At 39.9% G+C, this 26,692-nt stretch overlaps 4 protein-coding genes across 10 annotated transcripts in view; 2 read left to right on the top strand and 2 right to left on the bottom strand.

Moving 5' to 3' along the window:
• Positions 1-9,637, top strand: part of Plexa (plexin A) — a 192,963-nt gene extending 183,326 nt beyond the window's left edge. The window contains exons 3-11 of the mRNA XM_070667156.1: positions 721-1,452; positions 3,054-3,179; positions 3,398-3,859; positions 3,986-5,664; positions 5,746-5,959; positions 6,029-6,212; positions 6,292-7,002; positions 7,088-7,233; positions 7,327-9,637. Coding sequence (XP_070523257.1) covers positions 721-1,452; positions 3,054-3,179; positions 3,398-3,859; positions 3,986-5,664; positions 5,746-5,959; positions 6,029-6,212; positions 6,292-7,002; positions 7,088-7,233; positions 7,327-7,500 — 4,428 coding nt within the window. The 3' untranslated portion in view covers positions 7,501-9,637. The remainder of the gene's footprint in view (positions 1-720; positions 1,453-3,053; positions 3,180-3,397; positions 3,860-3,985; positions 5,665-5,745; positions 5,960-6,028; positions 6,213-6,291; positions 7,003-7,087; positions 7,234-7,326) is intronic.
• A 1,738-nt stretch (positions 9,638-11,375) lies between these two features.
• On the bottom strand, positions 11,376-16,280 carry LOC139108676 (patched domain-containing protein 3). Its single transcript, XM_070667166.1, has 9 exons — positions 15,787-16,280; positions 15,451-15,697; positions 15,265-15,341; positions 14,698-15,142; positions 13,825-14,070; positions 13,442-13,744; positions 12,701-13,268; positions 12,128-12,610; positions 11,376-12,019 (listed from the first exon to the last, which is right to left on the bottom strand). The coding sequence occupies exons 1-9, from the start codon at positions 15,903-15,905 to the stop codon at positions 11,643-11,645; spliced, it is 2,865 nt and encodes a 954-aa protein (XP_070523267.1). The 5' UTR covers positions 15,906-16,280; the 3' UTR covers positions 11,376-11,642.
• A 24-nt stretch (positions 16,281-16,304) lies between these two features.
• LOC139108673 (uncharacterized) lies at positions 16,305-25,936 on the top strand. Of its 6 annotated transcripts, none has more exons than XM_070667162.1 (12): positions 16,305-16,432; positions 16,783-16,865; positions 17,412-18,420; positions 18,550-18,695; positions 18,817-18,933; positions 19,015-21,531; positions 21,637-21,768; positions 22,052-22,393; positions 22,555-22,738; positions 23,165-23,371; positions 23,518-24,110; positions 24,306-25,936. In XM_070667162.1, the coding sequence occupies exons 2-6, from the start codon at positions 16,846-16,848 to the stop codon at positions 20,783-20,785; spliced, it is 3,063 nt and encodes a 1,020-aa protein (XP_070523263.1). In that variant the 5' UTR covers positions 16,305-16,432; positions 16,783-16,845; the 3' UTR covers positions 20,786-21,531; positions 21,637-21,768; positions 22,052-22,393; positions 22,555-22,738; positions 23,165-23,371; positions 23,518-24,110; positions 24,306-25,936. The 6 variants fall into 6 exon arrangements, with proteins under 6 accessions (XP_070523263.1, XP_070523259.1, XP_070523258.1 ...); XM_070667158.1 differs by having other exon boundaries at positions 16,318-16,432; positions 17,412-18,695; positions 24,306-24,559; positions 24,643-25,936; XM_070667157.1 differs by having other exon boundaries at positions 16,318-16,432; positions 17,412-18,695.
• On the bottom strand, positions 20,860-26,196 carry LOC139108677 (hemocyte protein-glutamine gamma-glutamyltransferase). 2 transcript variants are annotated; one of them, XM_070667168.1, is made up of 9 exons: positions 26,100-26,196; positions 25,956-25,976; positions 24,636-25,110; positions 24,338-24,564; positions 23,503-24,104; positions 22,600-22,697; positions 22,097-22,387; positions 21,646-21,806; positions 20,860-21,503 (listed from the first exon to the last, which is right to left on the bottom strand). In XM_070667168.1, the coding sequence occupies exons 3-9, from the start codon at positions 25,108-25,110 to the stop codon at positions 21,219-21,221; spliced, it is 2,139 nt and encodes a 712-aa protein (XP_070523269.1). In that variant the 5' UTR covers positions 25,956-25,976; positions 26,100-26,196; the 3' UTR covers positions 20,860-21,218. The 2 variants fall into 2 exon arrangements, with proteins under 2 accessions (XP_070523269.1, XP_070523268.1); XM_070667167.1 differs by lacking the exon at positions 25,956-25,976 and having other exon boundaries at positions 26,100-26,192.
• Positions 26,197-26,692: the final 496 nt, after the last annotated feature.

The raw sequence follows: 26,692 nt of genomic DNA, 5'->3' as shown, positions 1-26,692 counted from the left end.
GCTCCGACTGAACTGACCCGACCGGCTTTTAATTTTCGTCACCACGAGCAATATTTCCGTCAGCCGTAAAGCTCCCGCAAACACTGACAGCGGCAGTAAATCTCCGATCGCTTTGATCGCAGCTCGGTGAACTCGTCGCGGGTCACGGCGTACGCCCCAGCGACGCAAGTGTAATTAATAACGCGTAAATGAGGATAGCACTTACCTCGAAGGGATTCTTTTCGCGAGTGTTTTCTCTGCGCGGAGCAATCGCCGGAGAAGTCAAATCACGCCGGGAGCGTCGGGACACATCCTCGCACCATCGCACAAGTATAATACGTATTATTTCCGATACGAACGGAAGGCCTCTTGACCAAAGTCGTGCTGAACGCTGGACTTCCGACAGAGGGAAGCGTCGCGCACCTACTTCCGTGCATTTCCGCTCACACTCCTCCGCTTCCTCTCGCTTCAACGTCATCCGCGGCTCTCGGTCTCTAACCTATACGCAGTTCAAGTTTAACGCGCTGTGAAATCATCTACGTCGAACGTGCAAGAAACTGGGATAAACGCCGTTTAGTTCTTATTATCTAGTATTGTATAAAGTTCGTAATGTCTCGTTCTTTAAAAATCGTAATTACATTACCCTGTACGTATATGGAAACCCTATTTCGTCGTTTAATTAAATTTATTAAATAAATTAACCGCGTCAAGTAACCTAAAATATATATATTTCTGTTGCAGGTGGTAGTGGAAAGCTCGACCCTAGCCCTGGAATACGGCGACCTCGAGATCGATCCCGGCTCTGCGGTGAGCCCGGATCTGCTGTTCGATTCGCAGCTGATGCACCTCTACGTGCTGACGGAGAAGAAGGTCTCGAAGGTCAAGGTGCAAGAGTGCTCGGTCTACAAGACCTGCTGGGACTGCTTGGGCGCCAAGGACCCGTACTGCGGCTGGTGCTCGCTGGAGAACAAGTGCAACCTGCGGAGCGACTGTCGGGACGCGGCCAAGGATCCGCTTTACTGGATCTCCTACAAGAGCGGCCGGTGCACGACCATCACCACCGTCACGCCGGATCAGCTGCAGCGCACCACCGCCCGGACCCTCGAGCTCGTGATCGAGAACCTGCCGACCTTGTCCGGGCAGTTCCTATGCGCGTTCTCCGCCCTCGACAAGACCCTGATCACGAACGCCTCCCGCAAGTCCTACGGCGTTAACTGCACCACGCCGAGAACCGACCTGCTGCCGTCGATACCGCAGGGTCGGCACCACTTCACGGCGAAGCTGTCTGTGCGGATGACGAACGGACCTGATTTGGTGGCGACCAATTTCACTTTCTTCGACTGCAACACGTACAGCTCGTGCACGCAATGCGTGTCGTCGAGCTTCCCGTGCGACTGGTGCGTTGACGGGCACCGGTGCACGCACGACACGGCAGAGAACTGTCGCAACGACATCCTCGTCACGGGAGTTAGTGTGAGTACCGTTCGTCTTCACGTTAAAGCGAAATCAAATGGCAAAAATATTTCCGTCGATGGTTAATTATAAGATTTCTCGTTCCAATCAAACCGAGAACGTCGCACGCGCGCAAAACCTGAGAGAAATTCGAGACTACATTTCTGTGGCCAATAATACTCTTGGCGGATTGCCACGGTCGTCACCTCTCGGATGGAAATTGCCAGTTCTTGGATTTTAAACGACGTCTTTTTCATTCGGCTATTTAAATTATTTCGTCAAATTATTCGACTAAGGGAGGCCATTCATTTTTTTTTTTTTTTATTACGTTGAGCGACAAATTATCGCGCATTAATCACCGTAACGCGGTATTACAGATGTTAACATTGCCATACGATTGCACGAAATATTAATAAACGATACGTGTAACGCGATAAATACCACCTCGCTTCATTTATTCGATCAAACACTTCATGCGTTACCGCAAGCTCTTAATTTCGACGATAATTACGCGCGATAAATTGCGACGAGAAATCGCGGGGCTGTTCAAATTCATTTTCAAATTTAAGTACAGCTAAAGAAATAATTATCGCGATGGAGAACGGTAATTTGTACGAATTCTATCCACCGCCGCCTCTCGATCTCGACAAATAAACGCGCAACGCGTGCGAAATAACGTTGCTTCGATAAATAGCCTTCGCTTTAATACGCGCGCGCGCTATTAATTGTAGAAACCGACTGATTGCGCGGACCAATAATCGCTAATTGATCGGAATATTCGCATTACATAGAATAATAATGCGATAGCACGTGGAGCAATCGCGCAGCTGGCTGCTTGCTCTAGTATCATTGCGCGAATACCGGCGTATCGACTCTGCTTATACAGTAAGCCGTAACGAACAAAATTATTGGCACGTAATAATTTGTGTAATTATCTAATCGATCATTCTTTACCTACTTGACTTGTTTGAATTAATTATAATTATGCACGTGCGCGTCTTGAGTTTATAAACGGAGAAATTAACAATGCTCTATCTCGTCGATCGGTCCATTTAAAAAAATATAGAAGGAAAACTCAAAAATCAATATAATCGTGAGTTCAGTCATATTTCCATTTTAGTAGAGCTCATTAAAGTTTCAAAATGGATTTACATCGTTTTCGCAAGATAAACGATTCATATGTGCTGCAAACTCACAACACCTAATTTCGAAGCAGAATTGGAATTCTGTTGTTGCGTACATGTTAACATGCATCGACTAATTTAATTTTGACGTCAACTCGATTTGTTTTTGAGTTAAAACGTTGCGTTCGCTCTATGAATATTAATGCGCGATTATCAATTAACTTGTAATTTTTGATGAAAATTTGATGGCCGAAACTTGGCTCTATGATTCGAATTGTATAACGTCGACAATAATCAAATGGGAGAAAATTCGAATAGACACGGTAATTGCACGTTAAGTTATGTAATTGTGCTTTATTGAAACAGGAGAAGGCACGGGCAATATTAAATCCGAAGGCGAAAATTCTAAATTTATCTACGTAGAAATTTTAAATCGTTTTAATGATAGTTTTAAGTAAAAATATTAACTGTCTCCTTACCTTGTGTGTATTCTTGCAGCGAATGGGACCAAGCTATAGAAGCGGGCCAGGTTTTTGCCCTACTATAAACGCCACCGAATCTCAAGAGATCCTCGTGTCTTCCGGTATCAAAAAGGCAATACGAGTTAAAGTGCATATCATTGGGGTACGTAAAAAATATTACACCACTAGATGCTAATTGTCAATACATTTTTGTTTTACAATTTTTTTGTGAAACTGTTAAACGTCGCAGACTTTCAAGTTTAATTTCTAAAATAGTAGATTTGTTCAACACTCTTCAGCCCTGTGCTGACGTTAACTCATTTTACACTCAATTTATTGAATTCGTTGAAAAATAATATGTACGTTTTATGCAATTTTCAGCAATTCATCATACAAACGCGGTTTGTGTGCCAATTCAACATCGAGGGTCGCGTGACGAGCGTGAACGCTCGTCTGCTGGCTGACACGATCTACTGCGAGGAAACGGAGTTCTCTTATACCTCTCGCGCGCCGAACATTACGGTACCTTTTGCAGTAATCTGGGGCGGTTCCAAGCCCTTGGATAATCCGGACAATATACACCTTGTGATATACCGTTGCCGCGATATGGCGGACAACTGCGGCATGTGCTTGGCCCTGCCAACCAAGTACGGTTGCGGCTGGTGCCAGAGCTCGGACAGGTGCGAGGTGAAGGATCAGTGCGACCGCGGCACGGGCATGTGGCTGAATAGTAACCAGACTTGCCCGAATCCGGAGATAAAATCGTTTGAGCCAATTATGGGCCCTTGGGAAGGCAACACCAACGTGACGATTCGCGGCATCAATCTTGGCAAGACGTTCAAGGTATGACATACGTAATTTGATTTATCTAGCATTTCTTATCGTAACAAAATATAGTCAGCTCCATTTTTTATTTATTAATTTAGATTAAATGTATTTTTTAAATATGTAATTAATTTATCATTGCAGGATATAGTTAACGGCGTTACCGTGGCTGGTATGCGATGCCTGCCTTACGAGGAGCTTTATATTCGAACGAAGCAAATTGTTTGTCGAGTCGACGGACCTGGCACGAAAGTAGTCAGAAGCGGGCCGGTTATCGTCAAGATCGAGGATTTTCGCGGTGAATCAGACTACAATTTTGAATTTGTAGATCCACAAATTATATCGATATCACCCAAATACGGCCCTCTGAGTGGTGGTACTACCATCAAGATAATCGGTAATTACATGAATGCCGGTAGCACCATTGACGCCGATATCGACGAGTTACCCTGCTCGATAATAAGTGCCGAACCGAACGAGGCTCTTTGCATGACGAGTCCGAGCGATCGAAAACGGAATGGCACGTTGAAGATGTCATTCGATGGTGGTAAGCGATTGTACGACGGCAGGTTCGAATACGTCGACGATCCGACAATCGAGAGCGTGGAGAGTGGCGTAGCTGGTCAGATGAAGGTTCCAAAGGGAATTCCGTCAGGCGGAATAAAGATCTCCGTGACCGGCAAGAATCTCGGCTATATACAGAGCCCACAAATGTACGTCTACTACGACGAGAAGATGTTCGTATCGCAGTGCGAGGTGCACAGTCAGGAAAATATGGTGTGCAAATCGCCGACCATCGAAGTGTCTGACAACGTGATGCTGGATGCCGAACGACCACTTTCTTTAGAATACGGTTTCCGCATGGACAACGTCACCGGCGTGCAAAATCTCTCGCAACACGGCTTCAACCATTTCCTTCTGTATCCAAATCCATTCTATGAAGTCTTCGACGAAGAGGTCAAATATTATAAAAGCGACTATCTAACTATCAATGGGCAACATCTTGACCGAGCCTGCCAAGAATCCGATGTGGTCGTGCAAATCGGTAACGCTTTCTGCAACGTCACGTCTTTGTCGCGGCAACAACTCACCTGCCGGCCCCCCTTAACGCAGCCACCGGCTATCGACGCTCAAGGTCTGCCGAATAAGCAAGAACTGCCCGAGGTAGTACTAATAGTTGGTGGAACGCTTCGTTATAATATTGGGAAACTTAGCTATGCAATGCCAGCTGGACTGAACGGACCTTTGTCGAAGCCCGCGCTCTTCGGCGTGATCGCCGCCATCGTGGTCATACTATTAGTATTCGTAGGGTTCCTCATCGCTTATCGCAGAAAATCTACAGAAAGCAATCGCGTGCTGAAAAATATGCAAGAGCAAATGGATATTTTGGAGCTGCGCGTCGCAGCTGAGTGCAAAGAAGCCTTTGCCGAACTGCAAACGGAAATGACTGATTTAACAGGGGATCTCACCAGTGGCGGTATACCTTTCCTCGATTATCGCACGTACGCAATGATGATATTATTCCCCAGTGACGACAATAGCCCGGTACTGCAGTGGGACAGGCCAGAGCTCGCACGAAAAGAGAAAGGATTACGTTTATTCGGCCAATTAATAATGAATAAAACTTTCTTATTGTTGTTTGTACGGACGCTTGAAAGCAATCGTTACTTTTCGATGAGAGATCGCGTTAACGTTGCCAGCTTGATTATGGTTACACTGCAGAGTAAAATGGAATACTGCACCGACATTTTGAAAACTTTACTGGCAGATCTTATTGAGAAGTGCACAGAAGGCAAAAGTCATCCGAAATTATTTCTCAGACGGTAAGTTTACCACATTGTATTCTTTATTATTAATGTCCGATTTTTATATTTGCAATTTTAAGAGATTTATTTATTTTATAGAACTGAGAGCGTCGCCGAGAAAATGCTGTCCGCTTGGTTCACGTTTCTCTTGTACAAATTCATGAGAGAATGCGCTGGTGAACCGCTGTACGTACTATTTCGCGCAGTGAAACAGCAGGTCGATAAGGGTCCTGTCGATGCGATTACATCGGAAGCACGGTATTCCTTGTCCGAAGAAAAATTGATCCGACAATCTATTGACTTCAAGCCAATGGTAAAGAAACGTCGAGGCTCCCAGAAGATAAGTCGATGCTCTGTAATAACATTTCTATTACAATTTCAGACGGTCTTCGTTTCGATATCCCAACAAGCCGTATTCGTTGGCGGATTGGATTTTAACACGGAGAACGTGCCAGTCAAGGTTCTCGATTGCGATACAATATCTCAAGTGAAGGAGAAGGCATTGGATACGATCTTCCGAGCGACTTCGTACAGTCAGAGGCCTCGGAAAGAGGATCTTGATCTCGGTAAGACATTTCTCGCGTGTATTTAAATTTTGTATAAAAAATTCTACGATTCTTATATTACACTAATGAATTGTTGCAGAGTGGCGAACTGGTGCATCCGGTAGATTAATTCTCTACGACGAAGACTCGACAACGAAGGCAGAAGGCGAGTGGAAGAAAAGAAACACTTTGAATCATTACAGGGTACCGGACGCAGCGTCGCTCAATTTAGTCTCCAAGCAATCGTCTATATACAACCTCTCGATTCTATCAGAGAAAACAGACAAATCGCACAAGTACGAAACTTTAAATCTTAGTAAGTTCAGTTCGGCGAGTCCTCCGCTTTCTCGCGCCACTTCGCCGCTCAATCAGAATATTGAAGCCGGCATGAAAGTTTGGCATCTTGTTAAACATCACGATTCCGACGCGCGGAAAGAAGGAGATCGCGGAAACAAAATGGTTTCGGAGATTTATTTGACGAGGCTACTGGCAACCAAGGGTACGCTTCAGAAGTTTGTCGACGATCTGTTTGAGACGATATTCAGCACTGCTCATCGAGGCTCGGCATTACCTCTCGCCATAAAGTACATGTTCGATTTCATGGACGACCAAGCTTTGCAACACGGCATATCCGATCCGGAAGTGGTCCACACGTGGAAGAGTAATTCCCTTCCCCTTAGGTTTTGGGTTAATCTCATAAAGAACCCGAATTTTATTTTCGATATACACAAGTCCAACATCGTGGACTCGTGTTTATCCGTCGTGGCGCAGACATTTATGGATAGCTGTTCGACGTCGGACCATAGATTAGGTACGTATTTTTTATAAATTTTACGCACCTGTGTTAATTAATAAGATTCAGAAATGTGTAAAGATTTATCTTCTGTTACTTTTAGGTAAGGACTCTCCGAGTTCAAAACTATTATATGCGAAAGACATTCCAGTGTACAAAGATTGGGTAGAGCGTTACTATTCAGATATTAAAGTCATGCCAGCCATATCCGATCAAGACATGAACGCCATGCTTGCCGAAGAATCAAGGGTATTTATTTATTTCTATATTTATAGTGCACGAATTTCCCAAAAAAAATTTATTTGATACGATTTCGTCAATATCTGTTCCCTTTTGTTTCAGTTGCACACAACGGAGTTTAATACGAATTGTGCTTTATACGAACTGTATACATACGCGGGTAAATACAACGAACAACTAATAGTCACGCTCGAGGAGGACGAATTCTCGCAGAAACAGAGACTGGCGTATAAACTCGAGCAAGTGCACAATATAATGGGGGCGGACAATCCCTGATGCATGACCATGAACTCCATGAAGCACATGACGAAGTCTGCTCGTCAAGAGTTACCCTGCTGAGCGGTCAATCGCGATCCGGCATAATTATCAACGGCGCGAACGAAGGGAACTGGCCTACCTTGAAATCGATTATCTCAGGATCCGTGCAAAAGCCAGTTTTCTCAGCTTAACGCGAATCGCGAGTGAACTTTCAAGCTATTCCGACGGGGGACTAAAAGGAAAAACGTCGCGAGTTAAACTGGGAATTAATTAAAGAATTAAGTGTTAAAAGTATGTGTCGAGGAAGTCTTCTCAGAGGTCGCCAGTTCGTAGGTGTGGCCATAATCATAAGCACATTGCTGCGTGCGCGCATAATTGTACATAAGATATCAAAAATCATGAATAATTGTAATAGGATATTAAATGTACGATCACGCCTCGACGAGTCGAGTCGAGTGCAACGGCGGGGCGAGAGGAGCGTTTCCCTCGCTGCGCGGTGATCGCACGCCCGTTTGCACCGCGAGTAATAATTTAAAGAAAAAAAAAAAAATAATAAATGTAACACATGTTAGTGATAAGGGAGGCGCGAGTGAGGGAATCCGCCGTGATATCGATCGATACTTTGTAAATGTGTTTAAAAATGTAAGGAAGAAACGGTCGATCGCCGGCGCCGGTGATCTCGGTGATCTGGCGATTTTTAACGAAGAAACATTTCCATCCACCGCTACTCTAGCTGAAATTTTTTGAATTACGAGAACTGACGAATTTTAAGAGATAATGATAATTATCGATAACGATGAAATAATTAAACGATATATGGATATATTATATATATATATATGTATGGATGGTATGTCGTATGTATATGTGTACATATATACACTTTATACTGGCGCAAGCATGCCTGCGTGCGCGTGTGCGTATATCTAGTATCCGATAAGGATGCGCGCGTGTGAGTAGGTAGAACGGTATCTCGCGCCGAGTTATATTTTGCCATAACTTTGTCACATGAAAAAAAACGAAGATCCAAGGAAGTCTCACTCGCTCGCACGCTTGCCAGCGCGCTGGTGCACCACGTAACTCGGCAGCCGTCGTACCGCACGCACGTGCGCACTTAAAATATTACGTATACTTGCACGGCGCTCGAGAAGGAAAAAGAAAAAAAAAAGGGAGGAAAAAAAGTCATCCGCGCAACGGAGACAGACTGTGTATTAGCTAGTAAGTAATTAATCTATGGACTATGGCCGCGCGCGAGGCCAGCTCGATGTGACGGTTGTGTTGAGTGTGCGTGCTTCCCCTCTTTGGTCTCCGCGGCTCATTATTCCATTTCGCCATTTAATCGTTCATTCCTGTCGTCGTGCATCCATCACCGATGTCATTGTCGCTGTTCCATAATCATTGATAAACCCCGACCCCTTTCCCGCTACGTCCTTTCGTCCGTCGTTATCCCCCAATTTCCTCTCTTCTCATACTACTTTGTAGCATGTCCGTCATCGAAACGTCTCCCTAATCTTCCCGCTCCTAGAATTCACACCACTTTCAAAACTCTTCGTCTATCTACCTGTATTTCTCTCTCTATCTCTCTCTCTCTCTCTCTCTTTCTCCCTTGTAATGCTTCAACGCCTCCGTCGTCATGTTGTTGTCACTCTTAATTATTGTAATATATAATGAATAACGATCACTGTTGAGTATTGTCTTATTGTAATACATTAATATTGAATTGATATTGAATTGATAATCATTAATTAAAAGCGTAACATTAACTCTGTGGATGTAGCCATATTGGTGTGTGTGAGAGTGAGCCACGCGAGTGAATGGGTGCTTGGTCAAGAGTCGGAAGCATTGCGCAGTACTGAAAAAAAAAAAAAGGCGCGTTTGATCTTGTATCTGAGCCGATATTACCGAAGGGCCGCCGCATCGATGAACGAAGTTCGATCAATAGTTGCTTCTTTCGTATTAACGCACAAAACAGCCAAGTCGCGGCACGTTCTTTGTAAGCCGAGCAGCAAATCCGATTTGCAGAATGTTTTATTCCGGCACGATTTTACACGAGGGAGAAGGAAGAGCTATTGATGCGAAACGGGAAGTTTTTTTTCGAGCTCGCAGCCCTTGCGTTTTAAGCGACGTTCTGCCAATGCGTACGGCTGGTAGCGAATGACGACTGCCCGACGTGTGTGCACGTGTATATGTGTCCTGTGCGTCAATTCAATGTGCAGTTATACGTGGAGAAAGTATTTATTGCTCAAAAAACATCGGAAGACCGTGGTGGAAAGGTAAGGAAGCGGGTGAAAGACACGGAGTTGTTGGTAAGCTTATTGGAAAAGGAATTGGGGGAGGGCGGGGTGGAGAACCGAAAAATGATTAACACAATGGAATCTACGCGCCGAACAGGGTAACAATCATAGCAGAAAAGAAGAAGCGAGAAATGGTAAAATTAAATGATAACGGGTCAGCCGGGAACGATTGTCTTTTTAAGGGTGAGGCGCGTGCTCGCCCGCTGTTCCGCGCACGAAAGAACGGGGCGTGCGGTTACCCTCCCCCACGCACGCCGACTTCAAATGGTACTAATAAACCCAAAGTGCCTCTGGTAGATTTTTGGGCATAAGCTTGAGTAATAAAGACTACATAGCATTTACTATTAAAAAGGAAAGAAAGGAGAAAGACACGACTACGACGTGACCGCTGATTATAATAAAACGATAATAAAAAAGCCGAAAAGAAGAGAGAGAGAGAGAGAAGAAAAAAAAAAAAGGATTAAAAACGGAGAACGAAACTTGGCGAGAGTGCTTCTGACGCGCCCCACGCGAAAATCGACTGCGCGCAAAATGCGAGCGGAGGTGCCAGGCGTACCAGACGTGTACGCGGTGCGTATGCTAATTAAACGTTTAGATAGATATTAACGTATAGTCGGTAGCCTAGTCTCTATGTCGATGTCTGTCTGCCCTGAGTGTCTTTCCCACGGTGTACCCCTTAAGCGCGTGTACCTTGAAATCCCGGCGAGCAGATTCCCTCACACTGCCCAAACGCCCTCCTCGGTCACCGTCGTCCTCGAGTTCAGCCTCCCTTCACCCTGCCGCGTCACATCCCCGGCCGTGTATCAACCCGTTGTGAATCCTCGCCGTCCTTCGTCCTCCGACTCTTCTCCGGTACCTCGACACCCCCGTCTTTTAACGCAACTAACTGTGCTCACATCACGCGTCATTCACCACGATTACCGATCGGCACACGTTTTGCTAAGTACATATTACGGATTATTATGATTATTATGATTATGATTATTGTATCGATGGTTCCTCACCAATTATGGAATATACGAATCCCGATTTGTAAAATTCGACTTAACTAAGATGTGTAATAACTTAATCATCGTATCGTTCATGCGTGGCTTGCTGCCCCGGCAGTCTAACTACCGTCGTGTGTCTGAATGCGGAGACAACGTGCGCGCCTCCGAGAGCGTTTCCGATGTATGTTGGTGCATGAACGAGTATGAACGTCTGCGCGTCTATCACATTCCCGTCTTTTTACGCGTCTTATCCAAGTTGTTCGCTCCGTTTTCCTCTGTGTTGCCCGTCAATCAGAATTCCGTCGGGTTGAACTGCAAGAGATGAAGAGGAACAATTTGAAAAAGAAACAGAGGAGACGAGACTGCAAGAAACGAATGGTCGAATGAATGTTAGGTGGATTGTGCAAGACTGAGAGAGGCAGCGGAGGGAGTCTGCCAATCAATTCCGAGGTTGCTCCCTCGCCGCTCATTTTTACGTCGTAAATATTAATTATGATTATACGTAAAAGATAAACGCATTCAACAAAACATGATTACGTTACGTTTATAATAGTCATGTTCCTTTCCGATCGATGATATTTGGTAATAAATCTATATCAATCTTGCTACATTATTTTGTACTTGTTTTTTAATATTTCTTAATTTTTTAATCTTAATATATATTATATATATATATATATACAAATAAAAATCTATAAATAATGCCGTTTTTAAGTTATACCGAACGTATTAGTATCATTATTATTATTAATTATTATTTTTGTATAAATGTGTGATTAATAGTACGGATAGTGTAATAATTTTGTATGTTTATTGAACCAAAAATAAATATTATTGATAAAGAAACGAAATTGCCTGAACCAACTGTGCATCTGTTTCAATCTTCATCGTCAATTATAGCAATGGACTTTTCGGACATTGGTTCCGGTTGCCGTATCACACGTAAGCTTTGTGGCCCGATAGTGCTCAACACTACCGGTAAAAGGATCAACCCATGCCAGAGTCCAAATAAAATTACTAAATAGAATATCCGGAAAAAAGCGATGAACACGTAGGACGACGATAAACCCAGCATCGAAACGGCGAGAAACGTTGAACCAGCACCATATGCGACCGCTGCACCGATATGTCTAACAGCAATTAATGTGCGAGTTCTGCGAGCATTATCATCATCTTCTCGCGCTTCAGCATTCAGGAAAGCATGAGCTACGTGTGCTGCGTAATCTACACTTAAACCGATGGCAAGCTCGAGACCTGTAAAAAATTCTTACTTAATTGAAAAGAAATTGCTTGACTTTTTTTAGAACAATCGAAAAAAAGATCGCGGAAACAAAGTACATACAATGCACAAAATGTACTCACCAATGCAGGACACTATATCTATTGTAAGTCCCCAGAAATACATGAAACCGCAAACATTTAACAACGTGAGAAGCACACAAAGCAAGATCCAACAACAAGTTTGTACTTCGGCGATGAGAAATGCTGTAGTCCCCATCACACAAACTAATGCCAGGATGATATTTCGTATTACTTCTTGACTAATTAATTTATCGGTGGTCCATGTTGCGAACATTTTACACCAGACCGTTGCATATCCATGAATTTGTGCTTCTTTCATAAAGAGTTTACTATTGTCCATTGCCGGGACCCATTCGTAAGGAGCTTCAAATCGTCTAAAGTTGAAATCAATAGTTGCCACTACAATTCGTGGGGCATTGGTGCCGCACTTGAACTTCTCGGTGAAAAAGAAATTTCTCTGATATTTACCACCGCTTCGACTAACAAGAAATTTCGATAAGTAAAAATTAAATTTGTCATTTGTCACTCTTGTAGTCTTTAAATCTAAGTAAAAGAAAAATATTCAGTTAATCGGCAAGTTCGATATGATTTATCAAACAAATGTTAATAATAATAAATGTTACAAAAAATCACCTGTAGCATAATACGTTGACACAAATTTGGCGAAATTGATCGGCCAGGGTTCTATGTTCTGCACGAAAGATGCATTCTCCAAACGTTCCGTCAAAGATATTATTTTAGGAAACTCAGAGGCGTAATCGATATCATCTCCCATAAGTACGAAAGCCTCTTGTCCATGATTCGGAAATGCTTCATTCAACACAGCTATATATTGGGACAAATATGAATCTTTCGGTAACAACCACCTTGGATCAAACCATTGTTGCAATTGAAGCAAACCCATAATACTTATAGACATCGTTACAATAGTAATTAATACTGTAATTATTTTTCCAGGCGTAGTCAATACTACCCTCGAATATAGAAAGTCAATAAATCTGCAAGATATTCCAGTTCTTATGTTCGATGACTTTGGCGTAAAAGTTTCATGTACGATACACGGTATCATCCCATTTCTTTTTCGTTCTATTCTTTTAGCGTCCAAAGTAAAGCAGGCAATAAAAAACGTAATTTGTAATAAAAATGTCACAAATACACCCACTGCAGCATAAATACAAAATGACTGAAGCGAAGGTAATATCTAGAAAAAAACATCATTATAACGATATCTTTCAAATAGTAATTTAAATGTAAATAGTACATGTAATTAAAATATGATAAAAAAGTACATGTAATTAAAAATAATAAAAATAAAATTATGGTTTAGTTGCAATAATCACCATTATTCATGCATACGATTATTATTTTACATACTGTCGAAGCACCGATGATGAATGCCACGACATCGGTAAGCGAGGTAATACTGATAGCGGAACCGGCATGGCCTAATGTAAGACCGATTCTTTCGGTTAATGGCTTATTCGAGTTCAATTCGTCGGTATGTATTTTTCTCCAAGAAGCGTTAATTACGAAAATATCATCTATTCCTAGACCCAAAAGCAGAAACGGCAGCGACGTATGCACTGGACCATACGGAATTCCGATTAGAGAACATATTCCCACGGCGAGTATGAATGCAGCACCCACGCATAACAGACCGGTACTGGTGAGGCAGAACTGCAAAAAAACGATAACTGTTACTAAATAAAAGTATCAAATCATTCGAAAATAATTGCTCTTGCAATAATCATACGTACCCGCCATTCGACCCAACTCTGCTTCGATAATATCATCAAGACGTATAGAAACATCAAAAAAATACCTATAATCAATTTATCCATGTCTTGAAACATTGATATCGCGGTAATATCTCCGAAACTTCGACCAGCTTCGTAATAAAGCGCCATGGAATCATTCACATCACTGTCGTTTTGCATCTGATTTGAAATATTCTCTATATTTTTTAAATAAGCTGATTCCCATTTTAATACATCTTCTGTTGCCTAGATATAAATGATTGGCTTTTATTTTAAACTATTGTTTGTTCATTATACGCATTAGATTCAGTATTATGAATAAAAATAAAATATTGTGATTTGTAGATGTAGCGAAAAAAATTGTATATGACTGATAATGTAGACAGAAATAAATTAATTTAATAAAAGATAAAAATTAATTAATTTAATAAATTATTCAACATTATAAATATTAGAATTAATACTTTTGATTAGCACAATTTATATAATATTTTTGCATTCGCGTCTGGTTGCAGTCGCGTCTCTCTTGTTCACTCTCTCTCTCTCTCTCTCTCACGCTCACTCATTCTGCGCATTTCCAAATTCGTTTACTTTAAATGATAAGATATGAATAACAAGATTAAGTTATTTGTTCATCTATTAAATGATTATCTTTAAATAAATATATGATAAGTTATGATAATGAAAGAGGCCTAAATCATATTAAATTTTATTAATAGAGATTTACTTTTTCTGTTTTTAAATTTGTAGTTTACTTTCAATAAAGTAAAGCTTAATTTATAATAAATTTTAAAACTTTATCAGAATATTTCGACAATTGTCAAGATAATTATAAAAAAGTATGATTTAGACCTTGACATGAACTCACCTTACCCAATCGGCAGTCCCAGCAATATTTCCAATTTTATCCATATCCAAATTGAGAAAACTGACATGGACCATCAGATCGGTTCGTATAGCCTCAGCAGCAACAATCCTGCCTTTCTCGTCTAAAGTCACATCTCCAAGGAGCTCGCTAAAGTTCATAGGGTGGCCCAATGTAGGGCTCACTTTTATCGTATTTATTTTAGTGATAATGTCTTCTGTGGAATCCTTTTCAATTTTAGCGCTATCAAAGTTCCATATATCTAAAATACTGAATAACAAGCAGCCCATAGGTAGGCTCTCAATTACGCTACAATATAGATTGCTATCAACATGAACGGCGGGTTCGAACGTTTGATTAACTGTAGACATGAGATCGTCGTCAAAGAAACTATCTTCCAAGAGAAGGCTTTGTCTTTTTTGCCTATACATATGACCAGAAATAACAGGAACTCTGCAAATAAATATTTCTCGTCAACAATTAGTTTTCATCTTACTGTAAAACGTTTTGCAAAACTGTAGTAAAGTATTTATTAAAATCGACCTTCTAAAGAAAATTACGCATTTTATGCTTACTTCATACAAACATCTGTCCAAGAAATGTTCTCAGCTGGTGTTTGAGTTGAAATCATTTGCTTGGTAATCTCATTTAACTGCAACAATCGCAAAATGTTCTCTCAATTACTAATAATGAATTATAATCAGCTATGTCAAATGAGAATCAACTATTGGAATAAATCATTCATAATGTAATTTAATTACCCTAATAAGTGCTTGCTGTTCCAAGACATTATCTCCAGTTAAGATAAACGTTTGGATTCGCAAAGCCTCCAGGTAGTGAGTCATCAGCCACTCAGTAGCAATCACGAAATCAGAATCTGGTGGTACCCAGAGCTTAATAGGATTTTTTTCCTGACGAAAACGAAGGAGACCCAGGACACAGACCAGCACCACTGCGAGACATCCGAGCATCCACTTGTACGGGCTTCGAGCGATGTGTACCCCAAGGCTGCAAACAGTGACAGTCACAGTTGCTTAATTATTAATTCCAAAGTTTTCCTTTTCCTCGCGGATTACGAAAAAAAAAAAAAAGCTTACCGATAAAAGGCATGTTCCACCGTCCTAGATATTCGCTCTGGCAGGCTGTGCCAAAACTCTCGGCACGACTGACGCTTCCTGACACGGCTCTCGCGTAGATCCATCGCTTCTTTTGTCATGACGGGTCAATAAGATCTGAGATAGTGCGTTACGTGACGGTCTGATCGATGCGTTACGCGGCGTGACCTCTGATCGAGACGATGTTACACATTTACCGTCTCACAAGATCGTAGAATTAAAAACCAGTTAGATGACTAATCACTGTTAATTGCCACTTTTAATATCACATCATGAAAATTGCGTGCGACTGCGAAGGTCGGCGGCGGGGTTAACCTCCAAACCCGAGGCGAGCCCTGCAGGGCCTCCTACGCGCTGGCTTTTATCACGCCGAAATTCTGACTGATAACGCGCTCTCGCGTGCTTACCTGCACGCGGGACCTCGTCTTCGAACAGTCAGCAACAACGTCTCTCATTGTTATGCACTGTGCGTCGGAGCTGGTTACGTCAGGGCCATTAGTATGCGCGGTCAGCTGATTCTACGGACTAGGGCAGCGGCAGACTTCAGCGGACTAGGGATAGGGAAGAAGAAGGAGGAGAGCAAGAGGGGGATATGCGGAGGAAAACTGGGTCATGGAGATGAAACTAGGTGAACCAGTTGTTTTCTTACGATATTTAGGACGGGCTGTCAATATTACGATAAAGCGATTATATCAAATACCTATTAATTATTAGTATTATTATTATTTGATATTAATAATGCTAATAGAAACCGTGAGTTCGGTTGGCATGTAATCTCCCGATATATCGATTAAAATTAAGAATGTACATATATTAATTTGATTCGCGATTTTTAAAACAGTCGCAAGACAGTCTTTTCTGCCGAACGCAACCAATGGCAATAACTCAAGGCGAGTTTGCCTCAGTACTTAACCGATTGGCTTAGAATCGAAGCGTTGAACGCTTCCTTTGTTTTTTTCTACTTTTTTTTTCTGTTAGCATTCTTCTTTGTGACAACTGAGACGTCAGACCTAAGCCTCTCGCAGCCTCTCGTGTCAAATTATGGGACCGCAGCTCGTAATGTAATCATGATTTTTCGTTATTCGGAAAGCGTGTGCATGCAGATTTATTCGTTTCTCTACGCGCGTATATGTCTACATATTATTGATCAGTATCGATACAGGAAATAATTCTACCAGTGCCTCTATCGCAATTTCTTCGGTTCTAAAGACGAAAATGTAGTTTAGTAACCGTAAATTCGTAAATCCGCGTACGTGTACTTTCTGTATTTTCTTCTCTTTTTATTCCTTTATTAATTTCTTTTATGTAATTAATGTGTACTGTAGATGTATCTTGTGTTGTTCGGACAATATTTGATAGTATTTTTCAAGTATATCTCTGGCTTGACTGTTATCCCAGAAAATATCTACAAATATTTGTTTTATTTTTAGAGTTTGAAAAAGAGATAAAGAAGAACAAAAAGCTGCGTTAAAATCGCGAAGACCACTTCGAAGACTTGTTTTAGTCTGTACATTATTAAGAAAGTAAGAGAATGTAGGAAACAAATTCCAATCTGTAATGTAATTCTTTCATTTTACACTTAAAATCTTTTTCTTTTTTTTAAACAGAAAAATGTTGAGACTCGGGAATACTACAAGTAATGCCCACACTCGGCCACATTTTGCCAGACACACTCAATCTTCGTTGATGAAAGCACGGACACCAATGAAATTGAGAAAGTCATTGCTTAAAGATGTATGCGAACCAAAAAAGCCACTGGGAACAGTCATTCTTAGAAGCTCAATTCACAAGAAACGAAACAGCATTACGAAACAGAATAGAAGCTTACAGATGATGTTATCGATTCTTAAGGAACAGCAAGATCGTCGTGCGACAATCTTTTATCCCGGTACTGAGCTAATAAAAACGACTTATCACGTGAAAAAATCATTCATTTTGCTTCAAAACGATTTGATCAAAGACATCACTTGCGATCTGAAAAAATGCACTGGCAGTCCAATTAAATTAGGGACAAAAGTTACTGATAAACCCGAAAAGCATGTGGAAAACTTGCAAAACGATTTTCAGAACGAAACAAACTATATAGAAGAGAATAACGATACCTATGTTATAGAAAGAGATAATTTAGTAAAAAATATTTGCGTTCCTGCCGAAGATCATACAACCGTCTCTTGCGATCTGAAAAAGTGCACTGGCAGTCCAATTAAATTAGAGACAAAAGTTACTGATAAACCTGAAAAGCATGTAAAAAACTTGCATGACGATTTTCAGAACGAAACAAACTATATAAAAGAGAATAACGATACCTATGGTATAGAAAGAGATAATTTAGTAAAAAATATTTGCGTTCCTGCCGAAGATCATACAACCGTAGATGTTGCCTGTAAGTTTCAATTGTGTTTGGACAACGAGAAGCCTGGAGACTCGTGTTGTAAAATTAAAGTTCTCCATAAAACAGAATTGGAAGAAGAATCTGATAATTCTCTAACGAACGAAGGTTGCTCTCAACTCGAGACTCAAGTACATCCGCAAAATGTGAACGTGACAAATCGTTCACATAAATTTTATAGAAGGAGAAGTTATAAGAGGAAAAATATTGGAACTGAAAATGAACAAGTAAGCGATGTATATCGTGCCGATTCACAAGATTCTAAAAACGCAAAGCATGTTGATAAATTAATTAACAATAAGAACGTAATTACTCGGAAGAAAAATACACTTCAAAAGAATTTCACTGTTAATCAGCAAACATGGAAACCAACCGGCATTTCGAAAACCTGGAATACGGAAAGCGTAACATCATTGCAATCAGTATCGAAGAAGTCGTCTCAGTTAATGGAAAAATGTTTCGTCCCGTCAAAGAGTAAACATTCATCGACTGAACATGTCGAGTAATATACATTATATTTATTATCTTTTATTTTATATGTTTATGGTCATTCTTATTTTTATTTCTTAATTTATTTTTATTTAAAATAATTTTGAGCATACTTTATGTAATCTTTTTTTCAGCGCCTCAAAAAACGAGTCTACGGCCACATCAAAATCGGCAGATGAGTTCAAGGCGATAATGAAAGAAAACAAAGACCCTCGCGCAAACCACATGACAAAAATCTACAAAAGTTCTGTGTAAGAAACATATATTTATATTCAACATTTTGTAAATTACAATTTATGTAACAAGATTTATAAATTGCAATTTTATTATAGGGAAACGAAGGAACGACAGAATCAGCAAAGCTACAAAAACTTGTCGAAAAAGAAACAATCGAAATCAAAGAATAATCCAAAGAATTTAAATAAAAATGACAACTCGAATCCAACCCTGCCGAAATTGAAGTCGCAATATTTTCAAACACAATTAGTGCCAAAGAAATTCTCAAATAATGCGGACATCGAACGGAATCCTGCGTCTATCCAGGCTTGTAATAAAACAACCAAAACTTTGGAAGTGGTTCACACATTGAGAACAGTCAACGATAGCGTAAAAAAAGACGGAAATGCAGAGAAAAATGCTATAAAAAAGAACTGCGAAGAAGATAATAAGGAAGTACAAATGTCACTAAACGATGAACTTTGCTCGCCAGGTAGTAGGTTATATAAAATTTTTTCAAAAGATATAAACGTATATAAAGTAAATAAATTACCTCAAAGATCAATTGGTACGCAGACAGATCCGGTTTTCACTTTTTACGAAAAAGTTGAAGATAAAAATAAGACAAATCTAGTTGACATTGGTTGTAACACTTCTGTTTCCTACAATGATGTACAGATTTCCTTCGATCTGCTAGACTTTACAGAAAGTGATCCACTGATTGATAACAAATTAACTATAAATTCTATTGATTCAGAGCTTTTAACTGTCAATAATACTAAAATAAATGTTGAAAGTGAAGATGGTAATAAAAACAGTGAGCTCAGCAATGAAACATTTAACAAAGAGATAAGCATGACATTAAAAAATTATGAAGCCGTAGAAGTTTCAAAAACAATGATAAACAACGCTTCTAAAGAAGCGAAAGAGGTTGTGTACGAGAAAGCTTGTAAAGATATTTTAGAATCTACCAATCTAAATGACAAAGCAAATACTGATATCGATAGACGTCGGGAATCTACAAAGCGCTCCGATAATCACGGTGCAAATAGCACTGCAGTAGAAACTTCATTTTTGACAAGATCTGAACCATTAATTTATGACTACGATACATCTCGTCCTCCCGAAGAGGTCCCGGAATATCTCGAAAACGACGTTCAAAACGAAGATGCGATTACGTGGGAATTAAAAAAGAACAATATTTCAAAAGATATAATCATGACTTTAGAGCTCGCAGCAAAACGTGCGCGGAATATTCACGAAGCATTTGTTATATATCGTGAAAACTTAATGTCAAAAGATTCTGGAGAACAGAATAAAGAAACGATTCAAGATTACGAAACATCAAAGTTCCATGATACACAGCAGCGTCTTGAGACAAGTGATTCTTTCATAAATTGCGAAAATTGCATAAAATCCAAAGCGATATGCCATATTGCGGACAAAGAAGATTTTAGTGAATTCTCAACGTGCTCGTCGAGAAGCAGCATTTCTGTTCTATCGTGCGAGTTTGAGAACAAAGATTTATTACACAGTTACATACCACAGAATTACGAATTAGACCAAAAAGAAGCAGGCTCTACTTTTTCGAAAAATGATCGAGCTATAATGAAATCGAGTCTAAACGAATTCACTGATCACAAAGACATAAAGTCACTGATGCAACTGATTCACCGCCCGCCAGAGAAGTATGCTCTCGCATTGTTGTCGGAAAGTGAACGTAACAAAAACTTCGAAACGGAAGGGGCAGCGAGTAAAACTTTAGCACTTTCCGCAACGATTGAAAAAACTTACCTTTTATCACGTGATAATTTAATTCCTTTTTTTTATTGTGTCGTTTGTACTGTAGTATTTTGGTTTTTACAATTTTCATTCCAATGTGATTAAAAAAAGTATCTCTTTGTAATTTACGTCACATATTTTTTTATTCTGCAAAGTAAAAAAATTTAATTTCGTTGACATTTATTTAAATTGACTCTTTTAATTTCAAGAAAAAAAGTTCTTATGTTATATTTTATTGTATTTAGTATGCATACTTTATGTTATATAAAAATATAAACGATAGCTAAAAATATACATTATCAAAAATATGTTTTGCAAAGTAGTCAAAGATTTTGTAATGTCTTTGTGATAAAATTAATATATAAAAATAATACTGAAAGGAAGAAAAGGTTCAATTATTTATATTGTCGCTCTATTTTAAAAATTATGAATTGACTGCGAGAAACAAATTATATCACGTTAATCAGATACGTCTGATATTCCTGGTACTCCGAGTGATTTACATTATAATCGAATTAAATCCAAATTGTCACGCCGTTTATTCGGCGTCAAGGACATCGACTGTTGCGCAACCAGTGATATCGACCAATTCTTTCGAAGTGAAAGTGGCAATTATCTTTTGCTCTCCAGGCTTCTGCGGCACGAGCTGATGTTCCACGTAAACGTCCGCCTCAGGCTCAACGTCTCTGAAGGCCAGAGTCTTGTTCCTGGAAAGACCGGGTCCGGCGTAGTTGAATTGGCAATTGGTCAAGGTCCTTTTTAAGGGATTTTTAAAGCTCAGTGAGATGGGCGTCGGCTGTCCAACTACTGGGTCACCTTCGATCTACAATATTGGAAATGGTTCAATTTTGGTAATAAGTTTTTTTAGTAACAGAAACATTTTTAGATAGGTATTTATATGTAATAATAATGTTTAGTTATTCTGAAAGTAGTTCTAATTTAATTATTTTTTTAAGGATTTGTACCTTGACATCGATCGTCGGTTTTAAAACTTGAAAATCATCTTCATCTGCCCAAGTTTGTCTAGTTTCCTTGACCGTGGCGATGCAATATAATTTCATAATACAATACTCCACCAGCTTGTCTAGGTAATCATTCACTGTTACAGTGAGTCTTAATTGTTCCTCTGTAATGAATTAAAAAACTATTTTTAATCTAAATATAAATTGCAAATAACCATTTAAGTTCGAAGCAATAGATACAAAAAAATTAATAACGCAGTAAAGAATTAATTTTATATTTTTTTTTTCTTATCCAATAAATTATCATTATCTAGGAATTCCACTACTTAATTATGATACGCTTCAACGAGTTATCGTTTTTGTCCATTTATCTCTAACGTTAATGAAACATTTATTTCCAATATTACAGATGTTTATCACAAGCACTTGCAAAAGAAAAAAGAAGCAATCTCACCGGCATTCGGTTGAAGTACAAAGTCTCCAGACGCTCTTTTTACTAGGTTTGCCTTAACTCCGGTGTAATAAACACTTCCGGCTGATAAAATAGCCTGGATAGTGCGTGTTTCGTTGGATTTGTTTTTTATATTCACAGTCACGGCAAACGGCTCCCCAATGTTAACGCGCTCGAGCTCGTCGAGATCAAATTCGACGTCCTCTTTACCCGGCGATGGCAGCGAATAGAATCTTTTGGCCATCTCCGTGCTGCGCACTGCTCTATATAAAGTCAATCTCTCAACCCCGGTACCTGAAAGTAAGTCAAACTTGTTTTCCATTGAGATGAAACAGGGTCTTATAATTAACATGCGAATAAATTAATATATTAATTATTTAATAACGTAGTTCAAATTTTGAAATACTTAAACACTCTCATCAACAAGATTGATTGTAAATTTGTATGTAATGTCTGTACAGAGTCAACGTCGAAATGAGAACGTTTTTGCTTGGAGTCGTACGCACCTTCTTTGGCTTTGTAAAGTGACGTTATGTCCTGCCTATCCTTATCTCCGTTAGGATCGAAGATCCATGGTGCCTTCGTTAGAATCATTCGACCGATGCTGTGGAGATATATTTCACTTGATTATTAGCGCATGTGGTGGTAAGATCTTTTTATTATCTTTTTATATATATTATATATTTTAGAAGGGAAAGATGAGAATTGTGGAATTTCTTCATAATTAATAATAACACTAATTACTAATGACTATTGCGATGAAAAAAGAATCCAAGCGGAATCGCTGGAAGCACGCTTCTATAATGAGATAAACGTGAGAAACAATAGTACGCGGAATAATCCATTACAAAGACATTATATTCACGCATGTGTTTTACATTATTTGCATTTGTCTCTACATACCTCGCGGAAATTATGGAAATTGAAAGTGCACAATAATTCACGCTTTACGACGCATCGAAGGACAAATTGCGAATTACAAGATCAGACAAATTGCGCAAGGCTCGCCTTTCCGTTTTGCCGGTCGATACCGTCGTTCACACTCGTCTAACTCGTTTTTATGTATCTCAGACTTTGCAGTTTGTCATAACTATTTCTGTCCGCGACGAATTTGCTTGCACCGTGATGAACGATCGGCGAATCACCGACGAGTGAAATCATCACAAAAGAATAACAAATGAAACGTAAAGAGGAGGCCTGCGGAAGACTCAAGGGCACTAATTGATGTGTGACTCGTTTTAATAGTATTGATTGAATGAATCAGTTCTTATAATCACGGTGAGAAATTTAAATAGTTTTTATAAATTAAAATTTTGCGTTTTTAATTCTAAAAATATAATCCATCATACTTTGATGAATGATACGATTTTCTAAGTATGCGTTCAACGAATATAAATTTGTATACTCACTGGTACTTGTTACAGTCGATTTTGGAATATCCCAGATCGCTCTCCGGATCCTCTTTCCATCTCATTAAGTCCGCGTTCACGGACGCCACCATAAACGTCACGTCGTAGTTGTAGCCGACGGCGCCTTCCTTGATGGCTTCTACCGACGCCGGGCCGCACTGATAAAAGCTGTCCGACTGTTCTTGCGGAGTAGCATCGATGGCCTGCCAGCCTCCGTAACCCTTCGGCAGATCCGGCCTCGCCATCCACACGTCGTTCCATACGTGGTAGTTCCAGACCGAATCTTCGCCCATGGGATTGTTCGGATCGTATTCGAGCTCCTCGTTATTCAGGTCGTAATAACGGTCCACCGAAAGCGACGCGTTGGCGTCGTGAGCTGACACTAAATTGGATACCACCCTCGACGGGATTCCCAGAGCGCGACACACCGTAGTGACGACACCCGCGAAGACCCAACATTGTCCGTATTTCACCTCGTTGCCGGTCTCCCAGAACTGTTCGAGAATGGGCACGCTTCCGGTCCAGGCGGCTGGCGCGGTGCCGTCGCTGTACTCGCCGTCCCAGCGCCCGGTTATAACACCTTTATCATCATTTGAGTTCACCTAAAAGTAATAAAAGACAACTGTAGTAGAGTTCGATTTAAATGAGATAAAAATAATAGATTTCGAGCTTAGACTAAACATTATAATATTTGTTTCTAATTGTTTTTAATTAAGATATATTTAAGTAATCTTGCGGCATATATTAATAATCGTCAAATATAATTTTCTACAAATTTATAATATCTTGAATATTATTTTCAGTTCTGGAATAATTTTGGACGAAAATATATTACGATTCTCGAGATTGCCCGAGCGGTTTTGACAGGATCGCCCCTAGAAATCGCTTTGATACCGGACCGTTCGAGCAATAATTGACAAGCTGGCAGCACACACTCATCGAACTGCCCGAAGATCCATTCTCTACCACGAGAGCTACCCCATGGGCCCACCCATATCTTTCCGACGTCATTAAGGATGTACTCGTCGAGCAATTGTTCGTCTTCCATGTACACCAGGTCCTCTGTGTTACATTAAATATTAATTACAGTTGCGTGATATTTTTAAATTTTTTAATCTCGAAACTTTCTGTACCTTTCAGCCACGGATTAAACAGCAGATAAATATCCTTATCGTAGCTGTAAGTGTACGGCGCGTTCCTTCTGCCAAGAGTATTGGTTTCTATGTTTAACTGCCACACTCCGACCGGACTATCTATAGGACTTCTCACTTCGACAGAGATATCGACTCCTTCAGCGCCGACCATGCGTACGCCCCAGGCTTCCAAGTCGGTCAAATACGTGTCTCTGTTGGTGATCGTGTTAACACCCCTGGTGCCTCGTAATACATTAGGATTCGGGCCGAAACTAAAGAGCAGCCGGACGATATCAGTCTCGTCCACGTACTCGCGATTGAATCTCAGGGCTATGTGGAAGGCCTGCCCTCGTCGAAGAACGGGAGTTGCCGGTTCCTGATGGACCATCTCGAAATTGAAAGTACGATGGGCCTCGGCATTTTTCTTCTCGTACAAATGCACCGCCTCGACTATTAACGGCTCTTCGAATGACATCTGAAGAGATTAAAAATAAAAAATTAAAACATGCCTCGCTAACGACATGTGAAAAGAGTTCACATTAGATTTGTAATTCAAGTTTGCACGTGGCGAGAGAAATGGTAACGTCAGATATCAAATTTGTACGGAAATAGAACGGAAGTATGACTGGCGCATCGGTCGCGATCTTGTAATTTCACTCCCAGATATTGCTACAATGAGATCACAGCCAGGATGTGTTCCCATTGTCGGATCGCATGACTGGTCGGTCATTAAATCACCCGAGAACATTGCGTAAAAGTTCAAGAGAAATTCCGAGCGCGCAATCGTGTCCTGCAAAGGGGCGATCGATCGACCTCGATTAATCCGCTGATTCACTGAATCCGATCTCTGTGCAGGTGAAATACGGGATTCCACGTGTGTCACACGCATTCTCGATCGTCCGGTGAGTTACTCGTGAGAACTACACGTGTATATGCATATATTATATATGTACGTATATTATATCGAACGTAGAAATTAAATCAGTATTTCGAGACGACCCCTTCATTTACTGAATCGTGTGTTACGCAAGTTACGATTCCTCGTCTTATTTTGGAATCGCGTTCAACACAAGTTACATGATATCGTAATCAAATAAAAAGTCTCATTATTTTTTTTTTGTGAGAACGTTCGAGCTTGATAATTTTTAACAACGTCGTCAATATTGCAGAAAAAAATTGCGAGTAGAGAGAGATTTTAAAATGTGAGTGATACTTGATAAAAAAATAGAGATAAAGGAAATAATATTCATTAAGTAATATACTTACTTTATAATATATTAAATATATTAAACTTTTATAAATATACTTTTCATTGCTCACCGGTATTATATTGTAATATTGCTGCAACAATTACATATTTATATTTAATTTTATCGTTAAGAAGTTATAAGTACCGTCGTTTTTCATTTAATCGCTCCATTACTTCTCTGTATAAAAAAGAAGAAGATAAAATTTGTAACTTACCTTAAAGTCCTATGTTAAAAATTAAGAACGGAATAGACTGTGACACAGAGCAACCGCAAACGATCATCGGCTCGTAAGTTTACACACCGCAAGCGTACTGACGGCTCTTAAACACGTCGTACTTTTTATATCGGATACAGCTTCCTCCGGAAAAACCACAGATCCCCACTACAGTAGAATAATCTCGTGTAACATACATATCACTGAATATTAGTCCACGGTAAAACTTTTATTTTATTATTTTTATTATCATCGAGTAATATGCAATTCGAGCTTTTCAATGTACGTACATCCATAATTCGATCATTGTTGAAAATTGTTAAACGTATAGCACTTCTTTAACGTATAAGAAATAAGAGTTACGAAGCACCTAAGCTCAGACTTGTAATGTTATTAAAAACCTATATTAACAATCGAATAAATAAAATATTTAATTAAAGTGAAAGAGAAACAGTATAATTCAGTCATGCACTCATATAAATGATCGACAAATTCAAAGTGAACAAGATGACAAATAGGCAGTATCTGAAAACGCTCGGAATATACCGGAAATACAGAAGACGTAAGTTGGTAGCACGGAGGATCACGCTTTC

The sequence above is a fragment of the Cardiocondyla obscurior genome, linkage group LG15, assembly GCF_019399895.1.
Source record: "Cardiocondyla obscurior isolate alpha-2009 linkage group LG15, Cobs3.1, whole genome shotgun sequence".
In the NCBI taxonomy this organism is placed as follows: Eukaryota; Metazoa; Arthropoda; class Insecta; order Hymenoptera; family Formicidae; genus Cardiocondyla; species Cardiocondyla obscurior.
The sequence above is the reverse complement of the archived record's forward strand: the minus strand, read 5'-3'. Positions and strand labels throughout refer to the sequence as shown.

Bases quoted from the DNA above. Each gene is read 5' to 3' on its own strand.
- LOC139108676 (XM_070667166.1), bottom strand. From the start codon at position 15,905: ATGACAAAAGAAGCGATGGATCTACGCGAGAGCCGTGTCAGGAAGCGT. The intron at 13,269-13,441 runs GTATGTAAAATA...GTTTTTTTCTAG, and splicing joins TCATCATCGGTGCTTCGACA to ATATTACCTTCGCTTCAGTC. The intron at 12,611-12,700 runs GTGATTTTTTGT...TCTTTTACTTAG, and splicing joins GTCAACGTATTATGCTACAG to ATTTAAAGACTACAAGAGTG.
- LOC139108677 (XM_070667168.1), bottom strand. From the start codon at position 25,110: ATGTCATTCGAAGAGCCGTTAATAGTCGAGGCGGTGCATTTGTACGAG. The intron at 22,698-23,502 runs GTGAGTATACAA...ATATCTCCACAG, and splicing joins ATCGACTGTAACAAGTACCA to CATCGGTCGAATGATTCTAA. The intron at 21,504-21,645 runs GTACAAATCCTT...CCAATATTGTAG, and splicing joins AACCGACGATCGATGTCAAG to ATCGAAGGTGACCCAGTAGT.
- LOC139108673 (XM_070667158.1), top strand. From the start codon at position 16,846: ATGGGACCGCAGCTCGTAAT. The intron at 16,866-17,411 runs GTAATCATGATT...TTTTTTAAACAG, and splicing joins ATGGGACCGCAGCTCGTAAT to AAAAATGTTGAGACTCGGGA. The intron at 18,696-18,816 runs GTAATATACATT...TCTTTTTTTCAG, and splicing joins TCATCGACTGAACATGTCGA to CGCCTCAAAAAACGAGTCTA.